The following is a 16806-nucleotide window of genomic DNA, read 5'->3' on the forward strand; positions in this document are numbered from 1 at the left end:
ATGTTTTTCCAATTAGGGGGCAATTTAGTGTGGCCCATCCATCTACCCTGCAAATCTTTTTGGGTTGTGGGGGTGAGACCTGTGCAGACACGGGGAGAATGTGCAAACTCCACATGGACAGTGACCCAGGGCTGAGATCGAACCTGGGTCTTCAGTGCCGTGAGGCACAATGCCAACCACTGCGCCATTTTGCCACCACAAACGTTATTACTAATACAGTATTGTAGGGCGGCATGTGGCGCAGTGGATAGCGCTGGGACTGTGGGCTGAGGACCCAGGTTTGAATCCCGGCCATGTCACTAACCGTGTGGAGTTTGCACATTCTCCCCTAGTCTGCGTGGGTTTCACCCCCACAACCCAAAGTTGGGTGGATTGGCCATGCTAAATTGCCCCTTAATTTGAAACAAAATTATTGGGTACTCTAAATTTATTTAAAAAAAACTAATACAGTATTGAAATATGTTTAACATCACACCAGAAAAAAGCTTACAATTACCCCTTAAACAATGATAATCAATAATGATGCAATAGCCATTAACTGCTCTCTTTATTCCAACTCAAAGAACAAAACAGCCATCTCTGCTCTCAATCCACTTTCAAATACTGTTAGCACACATGAATACCGGCTGTACAGAGATGTTCTTTGAGAAAGAGAGATCTTGTGTCATTGCTTTAAAGGATTGACCTGAATCCTGTCAGCCATGTAGAAACTCTGGCTGCATTTCTTTGGAAGCTGCTTCATCTGGTTTCAGCTCACCTTCTAACAACACTCTTCTGAACTGCTTGGAAATAAACTGCTAATCTAACTACAGTCATATCTTCTATAACTGTACTGAGATGCTTGGCTTCTGCTCTAATCTCTGTCTAAAACTCAACAAAAACACTGCTTTTCTGCACAAAATGCCTGATGCCATGGCTCCTCCCAGTAATTATATCATTGCACCGAGCTGAAATCTTACTCCACAGGGAATCACCTTAATCCAAACAACATTCCATTAGCCCAAGCTTTTTACGATGCTTCAATTGCAATTCCGGCTCGAAAACTTGGCTGTCTCTCAAACTAGGATTTATTTTAAAAACATGACTGCAGCAGTCAAACACACACTAGCCCAGGCTTTTAACCCTTACTGCACCAAATAAATTACAATAGGTCTGAAATTCCTACATTCACCCCATAGTTGAGAGGGCACCAAGGAGACTTGGGGAGAATTTTAAAAAACTTTTAGAGTACCCAATTATTTTTTTCCAATTAAAGGGCACTTTAGCGTGGCCAATCCACCGACCCTGCACATCTTTGGTTTGTGGGGGCGAAACCCACGCAAGAATATGCAAATTCCATAAAGACAGTGACCCAGAGCCGGGATCGAGCCTGTGGCCTCGATGCCGTGAGGCAGCAGTGCAAACCACTGTGCCACCACGCTGTCTTGTTTGGGAAGAATGTAGATGAACTGGACAGTAACTGATTTGCTAAAATTGGATACATAGAGGTTGTTTTCTTTGATACGGAGGAGACTGCGCGGAATTGGTATCAAATTGTGAGGAGCTGTGATAGGCCGAGGTGTCCATCATGAGGGAGCAGGGATTGTGGTAGAGAATCAGAGGGGCTTTGAGACGGAATGATTTCACCCCAAGGGGCAGCAAGAGCCTGGAATCTGCTGCCTGAAAGAGGCAGAGACGCACGTCACATTTGATAAACGCTTGGACTCGCTCTTGCCATGCTGTGATCCACAGGGGTAGTATCGTTGGGTGGGAAAGTGGTAGTATACACTGGATAACTCCTCACTACGGGCTGAATGGGCCCCACCTACTCCCAATTGTTCCGGAGGCTATTCCACCCATCATCTCTGTGCTACCCATCATCTCTGAGTCACTGGCTGCCATTTTCCCCTCTCCCTGTAACCCTGAGCGTTTTTTCTCGTTCAGACTTTTATCCACTTCCTTTTTGAAAGCCTCTATTGAATCTGCCTTCCCCCACACTCTCGGGCAGCATATTCCTGATTTTAACCGCTCGCTGTGCAGAAAATGTTCCTCCTCGTGTGGCCCTCACTTCCGTCGCCGATCGCCTTCAATCTGGGTCCTGATCCCTCCACCCATGGGAACAGCTTCTCCCTCTTCCCTCTATCCCAGACCCTCCCTCGTGATTTCAAACCCCTCGATCAAATCTCTCTCTCGACCTCTCCTTCATAATTCTCCCTCTCGACTTTCTCTCCTCCAAAGAGAACATTCCCAGCTCCTCTAATCGAGGAAAAGTTCCACATTCCTGGAACCATTCTCATGAAGCTGTTCTGCACCCGCTCTCTCCAAAGCCTTCACCTCCTTCCCATAGTGTGGAGCCCAGAACTGTACACAATACACTAGTTGAGGGTGAACCAGTGTTTCACATGGGTTTAACACAACCTCCTCGCTCTTGTGCTCTGAAGCCCAGAAAATTTCTGATTTCTTAATTGCATTTTCAGCCTGTCCTGCCACCTTCAGTGATTTCTATACCTTACACCCAGCTCCTGCATTCTCCATAGAGATGGACCGTTCATTTCATTTTGTCCCCACTGCCTTCTTGACGCCCTCTCTGCTATAATGCCCCCACTGCCACAGACTCGTGTCAAAAGAATCCTGAGGATTAGCACCAACACTCTGCATCTGATTACTGCTCCCTGCAAAATATTATCGGATGGCCTTTAACCCCCAATGTGAACGAGTCAAGAGTCCTCACCTGCCAGTGAGCAGCCAACATACCGACGCGGTAATGGCAGCTGCGATAAACGCTCCACAAATTCGCCCGAACACACCGAACCACAATGGCTTCAACTCACCTAAAAGTCGGGATGGACAGTGAATATCATCAAAGAGCCACATTACTTTCTATACAGGCAACACAGGTGTGAGAATATTGTCCCCTTTGTTAGATGACCAAACACCAGATAACTATTTACCCAACATCAGTCCCTGTTCCTGTCCTGGGAGTGTTTGATGGGGGACAGTGTAGAGGGAGCTTTACTCTGTATCTAACCCCGTGCTGTACCTGTCCTGGGAGTGTTTGGTAGGGACAGTGTAGAGGGAGCTTTACTCTGTATCTAACCCCGTGCTGTACCTGTCCTGGGAGTGTTTGATGGGGGACAGTGTAGGAGGAGCTTTACTCTGTATCTAACCCCGTGCTGTACCTGTCCTGGGAGTGTTTGATGGGGGACAGTGTAGAGGGAGCTTTACTCTGTATCTAACCCCATGCTGTACCTGTCCTGGGAGTGTTTGATGGGGCCAGTGTAGAGGCAGCTTTACTCTGTAACTAACCCCGTGCTGTACCTGTCCTGGGAGTGTTTGATGGGGCCAGTGTAGAGGCAGCTTTACTCTGTATCTAACCTTGCGCTGTATCCAACCTGGGAGTGATTGATGGGGATAGTGTAGAGGGAGCTTTACTCTGTATCTAACCCCGTGCTGTACCTGTCCTGGGAGTGTGTGATGGAGACAGTGTGGAGGGAGCTTTACTCTGTATCTAACCCCGTGCTGTACCTGTCCTGGGAGTGTTTGATGGGGACAGTGTAGAGGCAGCTTTACTCTGTATCTAACCCCGTGCTGTACCTGTCCTGGGAGTGTTTGATGGGGACAGTGTAGAGGCAGCTTTACTCTGTATCTAACCCTGTGCTGTACCTGTCCTGGGAGTGTTTGATGGGGACAGTGTAGAGGGAGCTTAACCCTGTATCTAACCCCATGCTGTACCTGTTGTCATGTGAGAGTACCTTTAAGAAATGGACGTTTAAGCAATGTACCTTTAAGAAATGAAGCAGCTCATATTTCTGAAGTGATGTCAGAGGGGGAGCTGAGCTGAGATCACTTCTGCTTTTTGGGAGTTTTAGTTTCAATTTTGAGGAAAAGAGCTTGGGTGTGTCTGTGTTTGCCGTAAGCTGGATTTGCGGTGATCTCTGCCAGAAAAGACTATCTCTCAATCATTTGGGTGATTTAAACTCATAATAGTAATGTCTTTAACCTGACGTGTTTCTATTTAAAGGTGTTAAGTCTTTTGGAGTTTTGAAGGAACATTTTGAGGGATTATTTAGTGTTGTATTATTTTTGGGGTTATCTTTGAAGTAAGGGGTGTTATTTGTTTATTTTAAAAGGTTAAGATGAATTCATGGAATAAACAATGTTTTGTGTTTAAAAACCCACGTGTCCATAATTGTAATACCACACATGGAGATCAAGCCGTGTGCTTCAAAGCAACAAAACATTAAAGGGAGAGGTTGGTTGAACTCCAAAACACCGCTCCCATAACAATTGGGGGCTCGAGGGGGATAAAAGTCTATCTATTGGCCTTTGTGAACTTAAAGACAGTGAACGATTGTTGCTTTTCCGATGTGGTATTTTACTTTAAGTGGGGAGAGTGTTATGAACAATGTCTCTTTCAGAGGCTCAGAAGTTTTTGGGGGTGGAGAATGCCACACGCAGTACCTTACGGACAGAGACGAAAAGCAGACTGTTAGATTTGGCAAAAACATTGCAGTTCACATTACCTGACAAAATGCGAAAAGATGAGGTAATTATGGCGGTGGTTAAGCATTTAAAGTTGCCTGAGATAGAGTCTGAATCATTGGAAATGGCAAAAATTCAGTTGCAAATTAAACAAATGGAACATGTGAAAGAATTAAAGCGGCTTGAATACGAAAGCGAGAGAGAGAGAGGAAAAAGAAAAGGAGAGAGAAGAAAGGAGAAAATGAAATGGCCACAGGACATGTGGGTGTTACTGATTCAAACAAAGCTGGTGAAGTGTTTGCATCACTACTGGAGGAGGTATCTGGAACGTATGAGGAAGTGAAGAAATCCATCTTAAGTGCATATGAGCTAGTGCCTGAAGCTTACAGACAAAGGTTTAGAAATTTAAGGAAAGAACTTGGTCAAACACACATGGAGTTTGAAAGGCTCAAACAGAGTAATTTTGATAGCTGGATAAGGGCTTTGAAAATAGATCAAACGTATGAAGCTCTCAGAGAAATTATACTTTTGGAGAGGTTTAAAAATTAAATTCCTGATGTAGTGAAATGAAAATCGCTTATTGTCACGAGTAGGCTTCAATGAAGTTACTGTGAAAAGCCCCTAGTCGCCACATTCCGGCGCCTGTCCAGGGAGGCTGGTACGGGAATCGAACCGTGCTGCTGGCCTGCTTGGTCTGCTTTAAAAGCCAGCGATTTAGCCCAGTGAGCTAAACCAGCCCCTGTAGTGAGAACGGATGTGGAAGAACAGAGGGTTAAAACTGCGAGATTAGCAGCAGAAATGGCAGATGATTATGAATTAGTTCATAAATCAAAGATTGGTTTCCGACATCAGTTTCAGCTGGTGAGGGATAGAAACTGGGGACATGAGAAATACTCAAGTGGTAAAGGTGATCTGATGGGAGATAATAAAGAGAGTGTACCTCAGATTAAAAAAGAAATCCAGGAGGGTGGAAGAGGAAGGTGGAAAAGAGATGAAAAGTTTCAAATGTTTTCACTGTAATAAACTAAGCCATGTAAAGTCACAGCGTTGGTGGTTGAAGAAAAGCACTGGGAAGCCTGATGTGGTAAAACAGGATAAGACAGTAGGATTTATTGGAGTGGTGAAGGAAAGACCAAGGGAAGTGAAGGAGGTGCAAACGATTGTACAGCCTGTTCAAGAAGTAATTGTTAAGAAGGTGCCAGATGTCTTAAATAATTTACTTGTGGGGGTAAAGTTTACTCATGTGTATCAGGAGGAGCAGGTAAAGAAGTCACACTTTTAAGAGATACAGGGGCTAGTCAATCTTTAATGGTAAGAGATGAGGAATTGTGTAGTTTGGGAAGAATGTTGCCAGAAAAGGTGGTGATATTCAGTGTGAGAGGAGTAGTGTTCTATTATAGAAGGTAAGGTTGAAAAGTCCAGTGAAGAGTGGTGAAGTGGTAGTAGGAGTAATAGATAAACTATCTTGTCCAGGAATACAGTTTATCTTGGGTAATGATATAGCTGGATCGCAGCTGGGAGTGATGCCTACTGTGGTTGATAGGCCAGTGGAAAATCAGACAACTGAAAGGTTGAAGGACTAATATCCTGGGATTTTTCCGGATTGTGTAGTAACCCGGTCGCAAAGTCACAGGTTAAGACAAGAGGAGAAATCAAAGAGTGAAGATGAAGTTGAAGTGCAATTATCAGAAACAAATTTTGATCAAATGGTTGAAAAAAAACAAGAACAGGTGGAGGATGAGGCGGATATTTTTAGTTCAGGAAAATTGCCGGAGTTACAACAGGAAGATGTAGAAATAAAATGGATATATAAGAAAGCATATATGGAAGAGGAATCTGAGTGTACACCAGAGTGTTATTACCGTAAAAGTGATGTCTTGATAAGAAAATGGAGATCTGTACATATGCAGGCGGATGAAAAGTGGGCAGAAGTTCATCAAGTGGTATTGCCGGTAGGGTACAGAAAGGAGGTGGTACGAGTTGCACATGTGGTACCTGTGGGAGGTCATTTGGGAATCAGGAAACCTCAAGCTAAAATCCAGAAACATTTTTATTGGCCTGGACTACATAAAGATGTAATTACATTTTGTCAATCATGTCACACATGTCAAGTAATAGGGAAACCTCAAGCAGTGATAAAACCAACGGCCTTAATACCCATTCCAGCATTTGAGGAACAATTTACGAGGGCCCTAATTGATTGTGTAGTACCGCTTCCTAAAACAAAAAGTGGGAATCAATATCTTTTGACTATAATGGATGTGTCTACTAGGTTTCCAGATGCCATTCCAGTACGTAATATTACAGCTAAAAGGATTGTGGAGGAGTTACTTAAATTCTTTACTAGATATGGACTACCCACAGTAATTCAATCGGATCAAGGATCAAATTTTACTTCAAAGTTATTCAAAGAAGTTATGGATGGCTTAGGAATAAAACAATTTAAATCAACTGCGTATCATCCAGAATGCAGGGAGCATTAGAAAGGTGGCATCAGGCATTAAAGCCAATGTTGAGTGCAATATTGTCAAGATTATCCAGAGGATTGGGATAAAGGAATTCCATTCATTTTTGTTTGCAATTAGGGATGCACCTAACGAGTCTACCAAATTTAGTCCTTTTGAACTAATTTTTGGTCATGAGGTAAGAGGACCACTTAAATTGATTAAGGAAAAATTGGTGGTTGAGAAATCGGAAATTGCACGATTGGATTACGTGTCAAATTTTAGGGAACGATTAAATAGAGCAAGTGAATTGGCTAGACAACATTTGAAAGTTGCACAAAATGTGATGAAATGGGTAGTGGACAAGAAATCCAAAGTTCGTAGTTTTGTCAGTGGGGATAAAGTTTTAATGTTGTTACCAGTGGTAGGTGAGCCTTTAAAAGCTAGGTTTTGTGGACCGTATCAGATTGAAAGGAAATTAAGTGAGGTGAATTATGTGGTAAAAACACCAGACAGAAGGAAGACTCACCATGTGTGTCATGTGAATATGCTTAAAAGGTACTTTGAAAGGGAAGGAGAGAAAAAGGAAGTTTTAATGATTCTAACTCAAAGTGACAAACCAAATCCAGATGACTGTGAATTTGACATACCTCAAATTAAATTGGAAAATGAGGATGTTCTTAAAAATTGGGATGAATTGTTAAGTTAACTTCCAGAGGAAAAACAAACTGATCTGAAAGAGTTATTGATATCACATGGGCAGGTTTGTAGAGATAAATTGGGAAGTACTAAAATGGCTATACATGATGTAGATGTGGGAAATGCTGTTCCTATCAAACAACATCCATATAGACTTAATCCTTTAAAATTGGCACAGGTTAACAGAGAGATTGAGAGTATGCTGAAAAATGGCATAATTGAAGTGGGTTGCAGCCAATGGAGCTCACCCATAGTGATGGTACCTAAACCAGACGGTACCCAATGGTTGTGTGTGGACTATCGAAAGGTGAATGCAGTTACAAGAACAAACTCTTCCCCTATCCCACGTTTGAAGGGTTGCATTGAGAAAGTGGGACAATCTGCTTTTATTTCCAACTTCCAGACGTGGAAAGAACATTTAAAACATCATATGAAGTTCTTCAAACAATTTCAGGAGGCGGGTTTGGTGATGAACCTAGCCAAAAGTGAATTTGGAGAAGCCCGAATCACTTTCCTTGAGGAGTTTCCGATACCCTCAAGACGAAGGGAAATAATGCGATTTCTTAGCATGAGTGGATTTGATCGAATCTTTGTGCAAAAGTTTTGTGGCGTGATTACTCCACTGATGGACTTGCTAAAGAAACGTCAAAAATTTCAATGGACAGCGGACTTTCAACAGGCATGTGACTGCCTGCAAGCTGTGATAATCGATGCTTCTGTATTGGAGAATTGCAAGGGACTCTGTGATCACATTGAACTGAAGTATCTAACTTTAAAGAGAATTGCCAAGGCGCAGAGGAATGGATGGATCGTGCATTGACTTTCTTGTTCAAAGAGACTGTCAATCGAGAAGGATTTTGGTTGGAGAAAGAAGAATGGGAAAGATGGACTTTATTATTATGCCTGTTTGCGTGTGTTGTTTTTTTTTGTGAAACGAAAAAGTATATTTACTGTGCAAATTTCTTAGTGGATGGTGCAAAAGTGAAAAATGAAACCATCTTGAAGTTGATGGTTTATTTTTTTTCATGGGTGCAGGTGTCATGTGAGAGTACCTTTAAGAAATGAATGTTTAAGCAATGTACCTTTTAAGAAATGGAGCAGCTCATATTACAGAAGTGATTTCAGAGGGGAGGAGCTGAGCTGAGATCACTTCTGCTTTTTGGGAGTTTTAGTTTCAGTTTTGAGGAAAAGAGCTTGGGTGTGTCTGTGTTTTTGCAGTAAGCTGGACATGCTGTGATCTCTGCCAGAAAAGACTGTCTCTGAATCATTTGGGTGATTTAAACTCATAATAGTAATGTCTTTAACCTGATGTGTTTCTGTTTAAAGGTGTTAAATCTTTTGGAGGTTTGAAGGAACATTTTGAGGGATTATTTAGTGTTGTATTATTTTCGGGGTTATCTTTGAAGTAAGGGGTGTTAAGGGATCCAATGTTTATTTAAAAAGGTTAAGTTGAATTCATGGAATAAACGTTGTTTTGTGTTTAAAAACCCATGTGTCCATAATTGTAATACCACACCCTGGAGACCAAGCCGTGTGCTTCAAAAGCAACAAGACATTAAAGGGAGAGATTGGTTGAACTCCAGGATACATTTTAGGGTTCTGAAAACGCCTCTCCCATAACACTGTCCTGGGAGTGTTGGATGGGGACAGTGTAGAGAGAGCTTTACTCTGTATCTAACCCCGTGCTGTACCTGTCCTGGGAGTGTTTGATGGGGACAGTATAGAGGGAGCTTTACTCGATATCTAACCCCATGCTGCACCTGTCCTGAGAGTGTTTGATAGGGACAAAAAAAAGAAAAAGGAGGCATTTGTCAGGGCTAGAATGCTGAGAACAGACGAAGCCTGTGTGGAATATAAGGAAAGTAGGAAAGAACTTAAGCAAGGTGTCAGGAGGGCTAAAAGGGGTCACAAAAAGACTTTGGCAAATAGGGTTCAGGAAAATCCCAAGGCTTTTTACAAGTACATAAAAAGCAAGAGGGTAGCCACGGAAAGGGTTGACGGACAGGGGAGGAATCTATGTGTGGAGCCAGAGGAAATGGGCGAGGTATTAAATCAACACTTTGTATCAGTATTCACCAAAGTGAAGGAATTGGTGGATGTTGAGTCTTGAGAAGGGCGTGTATATAGCCTGGGTCACATTGAGACCTAAAAAGATGAGGTGTTGGGCATCTTGAAAAATATTAAGGTAGATAAGTCCCCAGGGCCTGATGGAATCTACCCCAGAATACTGAAGGAGGCAAAAGAGGAAATTGCTGAGGCCTTGACGGAAATCTTTGGATACTCACTGTCTTCAGGTGATGTCCCTGGAGGACAGGAGAATAGCCAATGTTGTTCCTTTGTTTAAGAAGGGTAGCAAGGATAATCCATGGAACTACAGGCTGGTGACCCTTACGTCAGTGGTAGGGAAATCACTGGAGAGAATTCTTCAAGACAGGATCTACTCCCATTTGGAAACAACTGGACATATTAGCGAGAGGCAGCATGGTTTTGTGAAGGGGAGTTTGTGTCTCACTAACTTGATAGAGTTTTTCGAGGAAGTCACAAAAATAATCGATGCAGGTAGGGCAGTGGATGTTGTCTATATGGACTTCAGTAAGGCCTTTGACAAGGTCCCTCATGGTAGACTGGTACAAAAGGTGAAGTCACACGGGATCAGGTGTGAGCTAGCAAGCTGGATACAGAACTGGCTAGGTCATAGATGGCAGAGAGTAGCAATGGAACGGTACTTTTCTAATTGGAGGGCTGTGACTAGTGGTGTTCCGCAGGGATCAGTGCTGGGACCTTTGCTGTTCGTAGTATATATAAATGATTTGGAGGAAAATGTAACTGGTCTGATTAGTACGTTTGTGGACGACATAAAGGTTGGTGGAATTGTGGATAGCGATGAGGACTGTGAGAGGATACAGCAGGATTTAGATCATCTGGAGACTTGAACGGAGAGATGGCAGATGGAGTTTAATCCGGACAAATGTGAGGTAATGCATTTTGGAAGGTCTAATACAGGCAGGGAACATACAGTGAATGGTAGAACCCTCAAGAGTATTAACAGCCAGAGAGATCTAGGTGTACAGGTCCACAGGTCACTGAAAGGGGCAACACAGGTGGAGAAGGTAGTCAAGAAGGTATACAGCATGCTTGCCTTCATTGGCTGACGCATTGGGTAAAATAATTGGCAAGCTGTATAGAACCTTAGTTCGGCCACACTTGGAGTATAATGTTCAATTCTGGCCGCCACACTACCAGAAGGACATGGAGGCTTTAGAGAGGGTGCAGAAGAGATTTACCAGGATGTTGCCTGGTATGGAGTAAACTCGATTTCTTCTCACTGGAACAACGGAGGTTGAGGGTCAACCTGACAGAGGTCTACAAAATTATGAGGGGCATAGACAGAGTGGATAGTCAGAGGCTTTTCCCCAGGGTAGAGGGGTTAATTACTAGGGGGCATAGGTTTAAGGTTCGAGGGGCAAGGTTTACAGGAGATGTACGAGGCAAGTTTTTTACACAGAGGGCAGTGGGTGCCTGGGACTCACTGCCAGAGGAGGTGGTGGAAGCAGGGACGATAGTGATGTTCAAGGGGCACCTTGACAAATTTATGAATAGGATGGGAATAGAGGGATATGGACCCCGGAAGTGTAGAAGATTTTAGTTTAGGCGGGCAGCATGGTTGGCGCAGGCTTGGAGGGCCAAAGGGCCTGTTCCTGTGCTGTACTTTTCTTTGTTCCTTGTGCTTTGTTCTGACAGTGTAGAGGGAGCTTTACTCTATATCTAACCCTGTGCTGTACCTATCATGGGAGTGTTAATAGTGTAGGGAGAGCTTTACTGTATCTAACCCCTGTGTTGTACCCCTGTCCTGGGAGTGTTTGATGGGGACAGTGTAGAGGGAGCTTTACTCTGTATCTAACCCCGTGCTGTACCTGTCCTGGGAGTGTTTGATAGGGACAGTGTAGAGGGAGCTTTACTCAGTATTTAATCCCGTGCTGTACCTGCCCTGGGAGTGTTTGATGGGGACAGTGTAGAGGGAGCTTTACTCTGTATCTAACCCCGTGCAGTACCTGCCCTGGGAATGTTTTTTGGGGACGGTAGACAGCGAAGAATGTTCTTACCCGTGGGACACAGGTGGAGCTTCAAACGTTTCTCGCCATGACGATTGCTGCCGACACACACAGCATTGAATTCTCTGTATCTCTGTTTCACAGTCAGGGTGCTCCTGGCCTCATGCTGCCTTACCTCACTCGACACTTTGACCCCTGACTCTGTGTAGTTACCGCGGAGGATCTTGTGTTCAAGCTCCCAGGTGATGTTGGCTGGCGGGTTGCCTGTGACGACACAAACGCATTCGACGTCCACACCCTGCGTGCAGTTAGACTGGGGTACGACCTCTGCTCCGTCTGTCAACCAGACCATTCACATCAACATCCTGGGGGGTGGGTTACCATTGACACAAAGCTTAACTGGACCCAGCCATCTAAGTACCGTGGTTACAAGAGCAGGTCAGAAGCTGGGAATCCTGTTGCAAGTAACTCACCTCCTGATCTCCCGCTCCCTGCTCAAGTCAGGAGTGTAATGGAATACTCTCCATTTGCCTGGATGACTGTGGCTCCAACAACACTCAAGAACATAGAACATTACAGCGCAGTACAGGCCCTTCCGCCCTCGATGTTGCGCCGTCCTTTGAAACCCCTCTAAAGTCCCTCTACACTATTCCCTTCTCGTCCATATGCCTATCCAATGACCATTTGAATGCGTTTAGTGTTGGCGAGTCCACTACTGTTGCAGGCAGGGCATTCCATGCCCTTACTACTCTCTGAGTAAAGAACCTATCTCTGACATCTGTCCTATATCTATCTCCCCTCAAATTAAAGCTATGTCCCCTCGTGCTGGACATCACCATCTGAGGAAAAAGGCTATCAATGTCCACCCTATCTAATCCTCTGATCATCTTGTACGCATCAATTAAGTAATCTCTTAACCTTCTTCTCTCTAACAAAAACAGCCTCAAGTCCTTCAGCCTTTCCTCATTTTATCTTCCCTCCATACCAGGCAACATCCTTGTAAATCTCCTCTGTACCCTTTCCAATGCTTCCACATCCTTCCAATAATGTGGTGACCAGAACTGCACGCAATACTCCAAATGCAGCCGCACCAGAGTTTTGTATAACTGCAACATGACCTCATGGCCCCGAAACTCAATTCCTCTACCAATGAAAGCTAACACACCGTATGCCTTCTTAACAACCCTCTCAACCTGGGTGGCAACTTTCAGGGATCTATGGACATGGACATCGAGATCTCTCTGCTCGTTCACACTAACAAGAATCTTACCATTAGCCCAGTACTCTGTCTTCCTGTTATTCCTTCCAAAATGAATCACCTCACACTTTTCTGCATTAAACTCCATTTGCCACCTGTCAGCCCAGCTCTGCAGCTTATCTATGCCCCTCTGTAACTTGTAACATCCTTCTGCACTGTCCACAACTCCATCGACTTTAGTGTCATCGCAAATTTACTCACCCATCCTTCTACGCCTTCCTCCAGGTCATTTATAAAAATGACAAACAGCAGCGGCCCGAAAACAGATCCTTGTGGTACGCCACTAGTAACTGGACACCAGTCAGAACATTTCCCATCAACCACCACCCTTTGTCTTCTATCAGCTAGCCAATTTCTGATCCAAACTGCTAAATCACCCTGAATCCCATGCCTCTGTATTCTCTGCAATAGCCTACCATGGGGAACCTTGTCAAACGCTTTACTGAAATCCATATACACCACATCAACTGCTTTACCCTCATCCACCTGTTTGGTCACCTTCTCGAAGAACTCAATAAGGTTTGTGAGGCACGACCTACCCTTCACAAATCCATGTTGACTATCTCTAATCAAATTATTCCTTTCCAGATGATTATACATCCTATCTCTTATAAACCTTTCCAAGACTTTTCCCACAACAGATGTAAGGCTCACTGGTCTATAGTTACCGGGGTTATCTCTACTCCACTTCTTGAACAAGGGGACAACATTTGCTATCCTCCAGTCTTCGGGCACTATTCCTGTAGCCAATGATGACTTAAAGATCAAAGCCAAAGGCTCAGCAATCTCCTCCCTAGCTTCCCAGAAAATCCTGGGATAAATCCCATCCGGCCCAGGAGACTTCTCTATTTTCACACTTTCCAGAATCGCTAACACCTCTTCCTTATGAACCTCAAGCCCTTCTAGTCTAGTAGCCTATATCTCAGTATTCTCCTCGACAACTTGGTCTTTTTCCTGTGTGAATACAGATGAAAAATATTCATTTAGCACCTCTCCTATCTCCTCGGACTCCACGCACATCTTCCCACTACTATCTTTGACTGGCCCAACTCTTACCTTAGTCATTCTTTTATTCCTGACATATCTATAGAAAGCTTTAGGGTTATCCTTGATCCTACCTGCCAAAGACTTCTCATGTCCTCGCTTGGATCTTCTTAGCTCTCTCTTTAGAGCCTTCCTAGCTAACTTGTAACTCTCGAGCGCCCTAACTGAACCATCACGTCTCATCTTTACATAAGCCTCCTTCTTCCTCTTGACAAATGTTTCAACTGCTTTAGTAACCCATGGTTCCCTCGCTCGACCACTTCCTCCCTGCCTAACAGGTGCATACTTATCAAGGACACGCAGTAGCTTTTCCTTGAACATGCTCCACATTTCCATTGTGTCCATCCCCTGAAGTTTTCCTCTCCAGCCGATGCATCCTAAGTCTTGCCTCATCGCATCAGAATTGCCTTTCCCCCAGCTATAACTCTTGCCCTGTGGTGTATACCTATCCCTTTCCATCGCTAAAGTAAACGTAATCGAATTGTGGTCACTATCACCAAAGTGCTCACCTACCTCCAAATCTAACACCTGGTTCATTACCAAGTACCAAATCCAATACGGCCTCGCCTCTTGTTGGCCTATCTACATACTGCATCAGGAAACCCTCCTGCACACATTGGACAAAAACGGACCCATCTAAAGTACTCGAACTATAGTGTTTCCAGTCAATATTTGGAAAGTTAAAGTCCCCCATAACAACTACCCTGTTACTTTCGCTCCTATCCAGAATCATCTTTGCAATCCTTTCCACTACATCTCTGGAACTTTTCGGAGGCCTATAGAAAACACCTAACAGGGTGACCTCTCCTTTCCTGTTTCTTAACTCAGCCCATACTACCTCAGTATTTGAGTCCTCATCAAATGTCCTCTCAGCCACCGTAATACTGTCCTTGACTAACAATGCCATCCCTCCCCCTCTCTTACCACCTTCCCTGAGCTTACTGAAATATCGAAACCCCGGCACCTGCAACAACCATTCCTCGCCCTGCTCTATCCATGTCTCCGTAATGGCCACAACATCAAAGTCCCAGGTACCAACCCATGCCGCAAGCTCACCCACCTTATTCCGGATGCTCCTGGCATTGAAGTAGACGCACTTTAAACCACCTTCCTTCCTGCCGGTACACTCCTGCAACTTTGAAACCTTACTCATGACCTCACTACTCTCAGCTTCTTGTGTACTGGAGCTACAATTCAGGTTCCCAATCCCCTGCTGAACTAGTTTAAACCCTCCCGAAGAGCATTAGCAAACCCCTCCCCCAGGATATTAGTACCCCTCTGGTCCAGCTCAACATCTTCCAGGACAAAGCAGCCCACTTGATTCCTCCCCATCCAGAGGGAGCGGTGAAGAGGTTTAGGGTCGGAATTTCAGAATTGCCTGCCAGGCAGCTGAAGACATGTCTGCCAATGGTGGGGCAATGGAAATCGGAAGATGCTCAAGAGGCCGGAATTTTAGGAGTGCAGAGATCTGTGGTTTGTAGTGACTACAGGTGGTTAGGAAGGTGGGGAGGGTTACCGAGGAGGTCATGGAGATGGGAGGGTTGCAAGGGAGGATATGGGGATGGGAAGTGTTGCAGGTGAGGTTACAGAGGGGAGGTTGGAGGGGAGGTTACAGTGCTGAGGAGGGTTGTGGAGGAGAGGTTACAGGGATGTGGAGGGTTGCAGGGTGTAGCCATCTGGGATGGCCACTTGCAGAATACAAAATGGACGCTCGCAAAGAATGTAGGGAACTGTGGACAATGCTAGAAAACAAGCAGGCACAGAGCCTGAATGCATATTGGGGAGACAGCTCCCCGACGAGACTGAAACTGTAGGTCAATTAGCATATTGATGGATCATCTCCAGGAACAAAGGAAAGACACTCAAGCAACCGATACTGTTTCAGACATTCCAGGGCCAGTTCCCCAAACCGAAAGCACAAACAAATCCAGGCCAAAGGCCACCTAAGACACACCCAGCCATCAGGACACCCACCCCTTTATTGGTCAAGATCGATACCAGTGATCGAGAAGTGGCCCGATTAATTGGAGCCAAGTTAGGCCCGCCTAAAAGCCCGCGAAGCCCCTCCGGGTATAAGAAGGAACCCCCACGAGAGAATCGCTCTCTTGGACTTGGCTCTCAAAGTGGAGAGTCCTGTCCACCAGCATCACCAGAAGCAAGTAAGTCCAAGGTCAACGCTCGTTAGCTGTTCTCCTGTTACACCTTCGCACCCAACAGCCTTAGATCTGAACAACGGCCATTGTTCCTCTGACTGAGTGGGCACCCGAAGCTACGTATAGGCGTTAGAGTTAGAGATAGGGGTGGGGTGGGTTGGGGGGTAGAGGGGTGGGGAGGGTTGGGGGGTAGAGGGGTGGGGTGGGTTGGAGGGTGGAGGGTGGGGTGGGTTGGGGGTAGAGTGGTGGGGTGGGTTGGGGGTAGAGGGGGATGTGGGGAAGGGGGGGTGAAGTGGGGGGGTGGGCGCAGAGGGGTTGGGTCAGGTGGGTTGGGGTAGAGCGGTGGGGTTGGATGGGTTGGGGGATAGAGGGGTGCGGTGGGTTGGGGGTAGAGGGGTTGGGTGGGGTGGGGTGGGCTGTGGGGTAGAGGGGTGGGGTGGGTTGGGGGTTAGAGGGGGTGGGGAGGGGGTTGGGTGAGTTGTGGGTTGGGGTAGATGGGTGGGGTGGGGGATAGAGGGGTGGGGTGGGCGATAGAGGGGTGGGGTGGAGGGTAGTGGGGTGGGGTGGGGAGTAGTGTGCTGGGGGTAGAGGGGTGGGGTGGGGTGGGGGGTAGAGGGGTAGGGGGTAGAGGAGTGGGGTGGGGTGGAGGGTAGAGGGGAGCGGTGGGGGGGTAGAGGGGTGGAGTGGGGGGTGGT

At 45.5% G+C, this 16806-nt stretch overlaps 1 protein-coding gene across 1 annotated transcript in view; it reads right to left on the reverse strand.

Annotated features, from left to right (window-relative positions):
- The window catches only part of LOC119974967 (myelin-associated glycoprotein-like), a 33688-nt gene that overhangs the window by 4786 nt on the left and 12096 nt on the right, over positions 1-16806 (reverse strand). Inside the window, exons 7-8 of the mRNA XM_038814356.1 lie at positions 11708-11992; positions 2711-2810 (exon numbers count right to left, since the gene is read on the reverse strand). Of these exons, the coding sequence (XP_038670284.1) occupies positions 2711-2810; positions 11708-11992 (385 nt within the window). The remainder of the gene's footprint in view (positions 1-2710; positions 2811-11707; positions 11993-16806) is intronic.

The sequence above is a fragment of the Scyliorhinus canicula genome, chromosome 12 (assembly GCF_902713615.1).
Source record: "Scyliorhinus canicula chromosome 12, sScyCan1.1, whole genome shotgun sequence".
Taxonomy (NCBI): domain Eukaryota; kingdom Metazoa; phylum Chordata; class Chondrichthyes; order Carcharhiniformes; family Scyliorhinidae; genus Scyliorhinus; species Scyliorhinus canicula.